The 12,021-nt window shown below is 38.1% G+C and overlaps 1 protein-coding gene across 10 annotated transcripts in view; it reads left to right on the forward strand.

Annotated features, from left to right (window-relative positions):
* Window positions 1–4,297: 4,297 nt before the first annotated feature.
* Window positions 4,298–12,021, forward strand: part of Akap9 (A-kinase anchoring protein 9) — a 137,303-nt gene continuing 129,579 nt past the window's right edge. For all 10 annotated transcript variants that reach the window (XM_058582873.1, XM_058582874.1, XM_058582879.1 and 7 more), the window contains exon 1: window positions 4,298–4,592. In XM_058582873.1, coding sequence (XP_058438856.1) covers window positions 4,545–4,592 — 48 coding nt within the window. In that variant the 5' untranslated portion in view covers window positions 4,298–4,544. The remainder of the gene's footprint in view (window positions 4,593–12,021) is intronic.

Here is a 12,021-nt window from a genome sequence, read left to right on the forward strand (position 1 = left end):
TAGCTTGAATTCTTGTGATTTTCAAAATATGAGATAATAAGGGTCTGGTTTATTATGGTTGCAATGAAAAAGGACAATATGGGAAAGAGTCAAGAGACACTGAGAAAGAAAGCACAATGGGGACATAGTTCCTGATAAGCTATGATGGATGAGGAAGAGAGAAACAAAACATGAAAAGTTGAGGAGACTAGAAGAAGGTCATTGACTGAAATAGAGAAGGTTGGACGTGTTGTCACTGCAGAAAAGATGTTGGGCATAGTTTAAGGGAAGATGCTTCACCACAGGTGCATGGGAGGTCTGCAAGACCCTCCTACTACCACATCACTACTTCCAAGACACCCAAGGCTTGATCTTGTGGTAGACAGCAGTGACAGCTTGTGAATGAGGCCCATGGAGCTCATTGCATTGCAGGTGATGATTAGAAATGTTCAGAGGAAATGGTACTGGCAAAGTCTTCTAAGGGGAAACAAAGCCATGAAAGTGGGCAAAATGGTTAAGCAACTGAGTAGATAATTACTCTGATCTACAAACCAAAGAAACAGATGGAAGTTTTCTCTAAATAATTTTGGTTTAGGTTATAGTCATCTAGCAGTTTTATTACCATAGGATCTTTTATATGGATCATCTGCATATTAATTTAGATTTGGAAAATTGAAGGAAGTAATCAGCAACATTTGGTTATTTCAATTTCACAACAGATACTTTAGAAAAAGCAGGAAAAATGAGTATATGTTTGCAAAGAGATCAGTATCAGGGATTGAACTCAGGGGCACTCAACCACTGAGCCACATCCCCAGTTGTATTTTGTATTTTATTTAGAAACAGGGTCTCACTGAATTGTTTATTGCCTCGCTTTTGCTGAGGCTGTCTTTTAACTCGCAATCTTCCAGCTTCACCCTCCTGAGCTACTGGGATTACAGGCGTGTGCCACTATGCCTGGCTGCAATAAATTATTGATGAGATATTTGAAGGAATAAGACTCAGTACAAGGTAACATTTTAAACATGGTTTAGGAGTACTGCCCTCTTATGGGAAAAAACTGACACCTGGCCCAGAGCAGTTGCTGCTGGTCACCAGCCACTGTAGCTTCCATCAGCCTGTGAGCATGGGGACTACCTTTGCAAATCTCTTCAAGGGCCTTTTGGTAAAAAAGAAATGTGCATCCTCATGGTGGGTCTGGATGCTGGAGGGAAGATGACAATTATGTACCAACTGAAGCTTGGTGAAATCGTGACCACCATTCTCACCTAGTTTTTCATGTGAAGACCAATAAGTACTAGAACACCAGCTTCACCACGGGGGCATGTGAGGTCTGCAAGACCCTCCTGCTACCACATCACTACTTCCAGGATACCCAAGGCTTGATCTTGTGGTAGACAGCAATGACAACTTGTGAACTAGGCCCATGGGAGCTCCTGAGAGTACGCCAAAAATAAGCTAGGTTAAGACAGACCTCCTACTAGTGTTTGCCAACAAACAGGACCTCCCCATTGTCATGGATGCAGCTTTAGCTACAGGTGTTAAATGTAAATAGTGGGTTTCCACTTAGGCAGTTTCTGATACTCTTATGCTATATTACTCAATTTTGTGCTTTTTTTTTTAATTATAAAAAGATAATTGACTCACTGTCAGTGCTGAGAAGGGATTTAGACATGTGAACACCTGGCATCCTGGAGCTTCTGGGCTACAGATTGGTGTTGGGATCCATTTGGTAGTTGATTTTTAACCCCAACCCAGTGCATTTTTAAAAAGTTAAAAGTACAAGATAAGGAGAACACTTGAACACACAGAAGAGAGACTACGCCTTGTGTGTAGATCCTGAATTTCAAACTCAGATTTCTAAGGGTAACATTACTTCTTGGATGCCTAATTTTTATGTCTAAGCTGTATCAAAACTGAATTCTTGATCTTCAAATTTGCCCTCCTCCAAGTTACTGGCAACTACATCACTTTAATAGCTCAGACCACAAAACACCAGAGTCATCCTTGACTCTTCTTTTCTCAAACCTCACATTCAATCTACAACTTCTATGGCACTGTTAGTTCTACATTCAGAATCTGATCCTATATCATTGCTTCTACTACTACTACTACACTATGGTTCAAACTCCCATTATCTCTTGTTTGAATTATTGCAATAAGAACAAAATAGATCCCTCAGAGTCCTTTCTCCTAATAGTTGCCATATGTCCTTTAATAACATAAGTCAGGTCAGGTCACTTATCTGCTAAGAGTTTTTCAATGGCTCCTGATCTCACTCAGTAAAAGCCAAAGTTCTTACAATAACCTCCAGAATTATACAGGATCTGGCCCTGTTTCCTCTCTGTTCTACTATTTTTCTCCTTGCTCACTCCACTATACCCACGCTTGCCTCCTGCTTTTCCTTTAATATATCAGTCATACTCTAGCTGAGGGCCTTTGGATTTGCTCTTCCCTCACTTATCTCCAGGGCTCTTTCATCTTTTCCAAGTTCTTTATGAAATATCATCCTTTTAGGGAATGACTTGAGAGAATGAATGATGTGTCATGACACGAATGTGTGAATGGTATAACATGGTATGAATGAACAGATGCTATAAATAAGACTTAGAGCACCAATTTTATATGCTTCCTCTTTTAATAGAAGTCAACACACAACTTTCAATATTCATTGAGCACCCATTACATGTAAAACAATGCATTTGGTTGATTGCTATTAGTGAAGGGAAATATTGAAATAAACTTGTTGCTTTAGCAGATGTTCTTGAATATTTTCAGCACACACCAGAACAAATAGTTGACTTCCTCAGCCACTGAGAAAGGAGTATTCATTAACAAAAAGGAATATCTATCAAATATCCTGGGGCTTCCTCCATCTAGGCAATCAGAATCTACAAACACAATCCGTTAGTCCAGGCAGTATTTAAATCTCTGCACTGTTTGAAATATAACCGAGTAAATAACTTTTTTTTTTTCTATCAATTCTTTGTTCCCTATGGTAAATTGTCTAACCTCATCCAAGTCTCAATTCAGGTTGAGATAAAAGGGCAATATACCCTTGGGTGTTACAAGTTGGCAATGGGGGAGCTTGAGAAAACAAAATCTTAAAATTTATAAATTTTAAAAATTAGGACTATTGCAGACTAGCTCTGTTTATGTACATTTAAGTTCTTTAAATTCTCCTTTTTTCTTTTTTAAATCCAACTTTCACTTCACTCTACTTCTATGATTGAACTCATGATTCAAAAAAGGAGAAACTATCAACCTGAGACAATGCAATGTGTAGTTCACCCTAGGAATGGATTTGAGGATTGGAGAGTACAGAGAAAAACAGAAGGATTAAGGGATCAGGTGAAGAGTAATGCTCAATTTATAAACACGTTTCATTTCAAGCCAACAAGTGTCTCTTACATGCAAAGCAGTAGGCTCATCATTTCAGTAATAATGTCAAGACTCAGGATAAGTCTCTGCCATCAAGAAACTGGGAGTCCTGGAGTATTATTTAAAAGCATGCAGAGTAAATGAAGAAACTACAAGGAGAGAGAAAAAAAACTGACATTAAGTCAGATGTTTTAGTATACCAGGGGCAGTCAAGTACACCAACAACCCTTCCAAAATTTCAGGTAAGGTCAGACATGATAGGTAATTTGTTTTAAGTCATTAAAGCTAGAAAGTTAATATAGATCGGCTTTGTTTCCTGCCTATTTTTCAAAGTTCAGGCTTCTTTCAGAACACTGTTGATGAACGGACGCCCCTAAGAGGTGTGCGAGGGGAGTAAATTTTGACTGGACAGGTCCCAGTCACCCTGCAAAGAACAAAGAAATCAGAGCTATCTGGGGGCGGCGCTTGGGGTGGGCCTTGAAGGATGAACCCGAAATTGGGCGGGAACCAGTGTGGGGGTAAAAGGGCGGGGCTCTCAGGCTAAGGAAGTAACGGAGCTGTTTCCCCCCAATCCTTTGAGTCCAGGGGGAGTCAGTCTAGGTTGAAGGCTAGCATCCCGCCGCTTACTCCCTCCCATCTTCCCCATGGGGTTTTTCAGGAGCGTTCGCCAATTGCCCCAAGAGGCATCTGTAATTTGTGTAATTTGGAAAACCCCAGTGTTCTGGAAGCCCCCAGTGTTCTGGAAGCCCCCAGTGTTCTGGAAGCACTGAATCCCCTGCACGGTGGGGGTCGTCTGGCAGGCTGGAGCCCCCAGGCGCGCAGAGGACTGGGTTAGAACATTCTCGGCGGAGCGAGGCAGGCGGGGCGGGGCCGCGGGCGCACCTGCCAGGCAACGCGGCGTTCGAGGCGCCTGCGCGCTGTGACGTGTCTTGACTCCCGCCTCACTCTGTGTTTACGTGGAGACGAAGATGGCGGTGGCGACCGCTGTACTCGTGTGGACGAGGACGATTCGCCAGTGATTGCAGCGACTGACTGTTTTTGTTACGGGGGTGGGGGGAGGCAGCTCCTGGCCGAGCCCTGCGGCCTGGGTCGCGGAGCTAGCCGTCCCACCTCGGTCTGAACCGATTTTTCCTTTCTACCCCCGACCCCCTCCCCGTTCTTTCCCTGCCTACCCCGCAGAAGCCATGGAGGACGAAGAAAGAAGGAGAAAGGTAGAAGCTGGCAAAGCGAAGGTAGGAGAGCCGGGGACCGCCGGGCCAGAGGTGGGAGGTGGTGGCCGGAAAGGGTGGGAGGAGGCCTGGGGAACGAGTTTGCCGCAGCCGGGTGCGCTGCCCTCGGAGGGAGGTGCTGCAGGGTCGGGGTTTCCTCCCCTCCCTCCTGTCCCTTTTCCTAGGACGTGTAAAGCCCGGTGCTGCTACCTAGCTGACGAGACTTCGGTGGTGATTGAATGGTGTGGCTCTTTTCTCACGGCTGCCCCAATGAAACACTTCTCTCTCTTTTTTTCTTTAAACCGTATTGATAATTAGGTGGTAATTAATAGCCTTTAAACCTTCAGCCCTTCACTTTTAAAGGGAGTTTTATGGGTGGTGCAGGCATTGTGTTTTCCAGGGCGGGGATTTAGAGCTTTCCTTTTATTCAGTGGGGAATTTGTGCGCTGATCATCAGCTTGTCTTCCATAGGTGGCACGCTGGCACTCGAGGACGTGTGTGAGATTGGCCTGTGACAGCTGCCTCAGCAGTGGCCTGAGTGTGCTACAAGTGCCTGCTGTGAACTTGGCTTTAGGGGCGTTTTTAAAAGCGTGTCTTTGTACGTTCCTGTTTGGAGGTCTTTGTCATGGCAGTTGGTTTTGTATCCTGTGGATTGGAAGTTCTGAAGACGGAAAGATTCCACAGAACAAAGCTTTAGAATTCCTGCTTTAATTAATTTGTTTTACGTGTGTGTGTGTGTGTGTGTGTGTGTAGTGAAGTTCTGATTTTATGTGTGTGTGCGTGTGTATATGTATGGAAATTGTAACGCAAACATTACAAAATTGTATTATGCATAGATATCCTTCTTGGGGCATCATGAAAAATTTAACGTAGAAAAAATATAAATTTAATAGCATTTAAACAAAATACATATTTGAGCAGCTCTTTAGGCTTGCCTGAAAGGCCCCCTTCCTCCCTACAATGAGTTACTTTTTATAGGTGATATTCTTTTTAGAGCTAATAGATAACCATCATACTTGAAACACAATTAACTATTTTTCCTCTCTTCCTTTCTTTCTTCATTCTTCCATATAAACAAAGGAAACCAGGTCAATGATTTCAGTAATCAATGAAAGAAAGGCCTTACTGCAGAGATGCAATAGTAGATGTTCATCAGAAGTGTGTTAAAGGAATGTGTATGTTAACCAGCTTCATATTTCTAAAATATAATTGACTTTTTTATAATCTCCCCCTTTTAATGTTAAGACTTAAATGCTTGTATGTAAACAGGTAGATTTTGTTTTTTACTCTAGAATATATAAATGAAGGAACATTGGCATTTTCAGAAGCCCAAAATTACTTACAGTTGTGCAACCCAAGGGACTAAGCAAACACTCTGCATCTAAGGAATTGAAAGTAATTTTGTGTACCTTTTCAAAAGCATGGAAGTTCTGGTTAGATTTCTTATTTGTTACCTAAGAATGTTTACTGCCTTCTACCAAATGTATCTTTCTTAAATGTATGTAAAGCAGTTCTACTAAACATAGTTAACTTTGAACAGTCACATTTCATAATAATTAAATTGCTTGCTGTAAGTAGATTTCGCAAAGTAGAATTTTGATTTCTTTATGTATATATTTCTTTATCTTTCAAAAGTCTACCTATGGGGTAAAAATCTTTTAAAGTTAATTTTTATTATAGTTTATTTTCCTCTAGAAATGAGCCCAGTTTCCAGTAAGAGATCCTTGAGGCCTTTAAGGCAACATATGTTTGCTGCAACATTAGCTATCTGGTATAAAATACTTTACTGAGGTCATGATTCCTCAGCCATGTAAGTGCAATGGAATATTAAAATATACGAATCATATAAAATATACAATCATTAAAAGGATTAAGGCTGAGAGGGACATGGTAAATAGAGTGAAAACAACATTATCAGAAATAGTTTAGATGTTGCAGTGGTATACACCTGTAATCCCAGCTACTCAGGAGGCTGAGGCAAGATCCTGTCTGAGGGAAAAAAAAAGGGGGGGGGGAGCTTAGATTATAGCTCAAAGGTAGAGCACTACTGCCCTTTATCTCCACTACTGCAAAAACAAAACTAAAGAAAGTATGTACATTATTTCATTTGTATAAACATGTGCTTTTAGAATGGGATTAAAAACTATTATAAATATAGTTATTCATGGGCTAGGGGTATAGCTCACTGGTAGAGCACAAGTTCCTAGGTTTAGTCCCCAACACCAAACAAAATTTATAAAGCAGTTCTACTAAACATAGTTAACTTTGAACAGACCACATAATCAGCAAACTTAGATCAAGAGGTAGAAATAGAGAAATGGCAACAGTCTCTGCTTTCCAAAGTAGGAGAGACAGATGCTCCTGGGTAATAAGTACAGTGAGAGGTTAGATACAGTAGGATTTTGGATGTTACCCCCCCACCCCAACATTTTGTTAAAATATTTAAAATGCTACGGACTCATTTTCTAGAATATTTTATAAGGAAAACTCTCAATATCAATTAAATGCAACCTAGCATAGTGCTTTTCAAACAGCAAGTATTCAATAAGTGTTTGCTTCTCTCCAGCTGTGTATGCTGGTAAGATGAGCTGGTCAAAAGAGCTGGCTGCAACATGAAAGTAAGGAAACAGCGAAGAATCATGCAACCCACAGACATGAGTTTCTCAGGTGGAGGGTGGGCCTGCTCTGCCACCTCAAGGGTCCTCTTTCACGCTGGAAGGCAAGAGGGCAAGAGAGCGAGTGCACTTGGAACCCCTCTGTTTATTAGGGAAAAGACATTTGATAGAATGTTCCACCCCAATAAGGCAGGGGATAGTGTTTCAGCAGGGGTTGCCCAATCCTGTTGGGTACCGCTCAAGCCCAGAGCTGAGGCTCTTCCTTGATGAGTGGGGGTAAAGGCCACTTGCTTGGTATAACACATGGTGTGGCGTATGTTGCCAGTCCAATATCTCCTTTACTCAAGACTTTTGGAGGGGCTTAGCTCATGCACAGGACGGTCCCTGACATTTGCTTCTTGAATGAAGGAGCAGAATGACTGAAGAAGTTCTTAATGAGTGCAGTGTTACCAGCTAGGTTGGAATTTAATAAGAGTAATCCAGAATTTTCTTAATCAGAAGTCTCTTATTGCTGGTATCAGAAACCACCTAAAATGATCATTTCCCAAAATTTATTCAGAGACTTGGTTCTCCAAGTATCTCATTTATTCATAAGACTTACGTGTTAACATTTGATAACAGTTTTACAACATATAACTTTTTAATGTTTTTCTTGGTAATTGGTCTTCTGTTCCTTTCTCTCTAGATTTCTCTAAATTTTCTTTCTCAAGACCTTATAATAAATGATCATTTTAAAATTCTCATGTATACAGTATAGTATAATTTAAAAAAATTTTTAGTTGTAAATGGACACAGTACCTTTATTTTATTTATTTATTTTTATGTGGTGCTGAGGATTGAAACCAGGACCGCACATGTTGCTAGACAAGTGCTCCACCATTGAGCCACAACCCCAACCCCTACAGTATAGAAGTATACTTTGTAAAGTATTTCATATTAACCAAAATCTGCAGTAATAGGAGAATGAATTATTTTATGTAGCCATTAAAATAATTCTACAAACACTTTTCAAGTTGGGAAAATGCCCACAGATAATGTCAGGTTAAAAAAAAAAAAAAGGTACGTGTAAGTATTTATATATGAAGACATCTGAAAAAACATGCACCAAGATGTCAGTTGTGGTTATCTCTGGGTAGTGGGTTATAGGCTATTTTAATTTTTTTATACTTTATTTTACAAATTCTCTACAACATTATTCTTTTATGATCAGGCACAATGTTCAGGTATCATTTTTAAAAAAAGACATTACATGCAGTATGATAAACAGGTTAATGTTGTATGACTCTCATACAGAACAAGAACATGAAATGCAAAATAATTAGATCTCCTACATTAGTGTAGTTCTGGAACTCTAATTCTTACTCTAGTACTGCTTGTATTATGTAGTCAGAATTCTATATTATTGGACATTTATTTTTGTCATTCTTATCCATTTTCCTTGCTGTCAGTTTTTGGTTTTTCCTGTGAACTTGCTTGTCCAGCTTTGTATTTTCTCATTTGCCTCTTCCCCTAACTTGCTGCTTTAGATTTGTTGTAACAAAAGAATCCAGAAACTGAGGTTAATGGAATGATTTATAAGAATCAAGGGCTAATGGAACTTAGTAGAAAGGACTTCGCGGCAATTCAGTTTTTCTGATGCTTGGTAGTTCTTTGGTTTGCTGTTGGGTCCTCAACTATCTCCTCAGTATTGATGTTGGAAGAAGCCCAATAATTGGAGATGTTAACTACATTATTAAATATTTTCAGAGCTGGGCTTGACCTCATTTACAAGTTACTGACAGAGATGGCACCACATAGGCTATCCTTGTAGTGAATCAAACAAACTATTTCAACTCCATTTTAAATGACTTCATTTTTTCCAAGTAAAATTATTTATGATTATATAAACAAAGTAGTCAATTATTAGTGAACAAAATTAAATAAAGGACAGTTGTGTATTTAGAATGAAATTAGTCCTATAAATCACTTTTGCTATATTTTTAAAAAGTTCTTCAAATGTACTAGAATTCAGCAAAACCAAAGTATTATACCTCTATAGCGTTTTATATAATTGTCATTATTTATTGAATAATTAAAATTCTTACTACATTCAATAACTTGGAATTATATGAGGTTTTTTTGTTTGTTTGTTTGTTTAACAAGCATTTTTAGTTTGTAGAGTAATGCCAGTGTTGTGTACAATGTTCTGTGTAAGCTCTCTTATTAGGTTATTGATAGGATTTTTCAATTACTGTGCTGCTGTGATAGGCAAGCTAGTTATGGTATAAAATTGTTCCTTGCATTTTCAGATATTCTGCTCCACAGTAAAGAAAGCTATTCTCCCTCTCTGATTTCTTTTAAACTTTCTAGTTTTTTATACTTGTGACAGATCTTACTTAATATTCAAAGTTACATTTGATAACAGTTTTACAACGTACCATTTTTTTAAGCTTTTTCTGGATATAGCAATTTGATGCCTCCATCAGAGACTGGTGCGTTCCTGTGATTTAAAACTAATTCATGACTTTTGGGCTTTGCTGAAATAAAAGAAAACATGGTGTTGAGAGGAAAGAATAGACATGATAGGCTTCTTGAAATGTATGTTAAAGAAATTTCTCTAAGGCAGGAAAACAGAGCATCAGTAAAATCCAATGAAGAGATAATTTTAAGAACAATTTTTATCCCACTTCTGTTCTCATCTAGTCCCTTGGATGTGTCTTTTATTTTACTTCCTCTTTTCACTTTTCAGTTTTATTGACAGAACACCACAGACATCCTTACTGAATGATAACACACAGCAACGAGGAAACAAAAAAGATAGGATTCATCCAAAGGATTGGACTATGACAAGAGTGGGACAAAAATTTTTTCAAACAAAAACATTTCTTATTTTTGTTAAATAAAAAGGTTTGTAGAAAGAGCTAAACTATGACTATTAAACATTTAATTTAGGCTGCTGCTGATTGAAATGTAAATTAATTTCTTCTAATATGACAAATAGAAAAAAGTTCTGGTAAATTGTGAAACATTAGTGATAAGGGACATTATTTTTATTTCTTAGTAAGATTTTTCTAAAATTAAAATTAGGCATTCTATTTAATTGGGAGCCAGGCATGGTGATGCTTGCCTATAATCCAGTGATTCAGGAGTCTGAGGAAGGAAGATCACAAGTTCTAGGCCAGTCTCAGCGATTTAGTGAGACCCTGGGCCACGTAGTGAGACCCTGTCTCAAAATAATAAATAAAAAGGGCCAGGTGCAGTGGTGTTTACATGTTTGGCTGTTTTCACTTAGTGTAATGTTTTGAGGTTCAGCCATGGTGTAGCATGTGTCCATGCCTCATTCCCTTTTATGACTGAATAATATTCTAGTGTGTGTATATACAGTAATGTGTTCACACTTTAATCCACTGATAGGCATTTAGATTGTTTCTATGTATTGTCTATTGTGAATAGTGCTGCTTTGAACATTTGTATAGAAGCATTTGAATACCTGTTTTCATTTCTCTTGGGAGTATATTTAGGATTAAGAATTCTGGGTCTTATAGTAATTCCGTTTAACATTTTGAAGAATCTCCAAATTGCTTACCATAGTGGCTTTACCATTTTACTATACCATTTCATTTTACATACCCATTGACAATGAATGATGATTCTAGTTTCTCTGTATCTCAACAAATTTGTTTTCTTTTTTTAAAATCATAGCCATTCTAGTGGGCATAAAGGAATATCTCACTGTGGTTTTAATTCTTGTTTTCTTGATGACTAATGACACTGAGTATCTTTTTTGTATGCTTTTTAGCCATTTGTAGATCTTCAGACTATTCAAGTCCTTTACCCATCTTGTAATTTGCTTGTTACAAACTTGTTTTACATATTATTATTAATGTGTATATATAACATATATATATATATATATATATATGCATCGAGGGAGAGAGCATGTATGATCATGTACAAGAGAGGAGCAGACAGAAATACACATTTCCAGTGGGATTATCTTCCATCTCGTTTTTTTTTTTTTAAAGCTTGTTTGGCTCACCAAAATTTAAACTGGTGCTTCCTTTGAATAAGTTGTTGGTGAGTTGATTACAGCATGATGGTGAAGTTTAAGTTTTTTTGTGGTGCAGTGAGTCATTCCATTCCTTGACCAGCTGTTCGATAAGTACAAACAGCTGGTCAAATGGGCACCTGTTGGCCTTTTGGCTTGATCATTACCAGTACATATCAGTTATGGGGGAAAAATGACTTAGTCTTCCATAACAAAAAGCCCTGTCATTTTTCTGTGTGAACACGATAGACCTTTGTATGTATTCTACTAGTACAAAGGATTTTTATTGTCATATCGACTCCTCTTTTACTTTTTGTGGTAGTTTTCACCAAAATAGAACTTAGGATATTTAATGCCCATTTAGGTACACCTCCTAAAGCTTGGTTAATTTGCTCATGGGTTTTACACTGTTCAAAAGTGCTAAACGTTAAGACTGTTCAAAAATTTAGCATTGTTCCAGGAGTAGTTTTGCCTAGGTTATTTATTTAAGTCTATATTCTTTTGTTCTATGTAAAATTCCTTTTTCTTACACGAACAATGTAATGCTTGTTTGCAGTTGCTGTCCTCTTTTGGGTTACTGTTTGCTCTGATTTTTATGTAATCTAAATTTTTTTGTGTAATTCTAAGATTTTTGTGTGTGTGTGTTGGTGTGTTTCCCCTTTTAGAGATCATTTTTTAGAGCCTCAAGTTATTTTGACGATTCAGAACTACTCTATATATTATACAAAGTCCTATTTAAAAATTTGACTTTATAAATTGTATTGATTGATTAGATTTTCTGACTTACAGATTTCTGAAAAACTAACAAGAT

This window comes from Marmota monax, unplaced genomic scaffold (genome assembly GCF_021218885.2).
Source record: "Marmota monax isolate L192 unplaced genomic scaffold, Marmota_monax_Labrador192_F-V1.1 WCK01_AAM20220418_F8-fsc00264, whole genome shotgun sequence".
In the NCBI taxonomy this organism is placed as follows: domain Eukaryota; kingdom Metazoa; phylum Chordata; class Mammalia; order Rodentia; family Sciuridae; genus Marmota; species Marmota monax.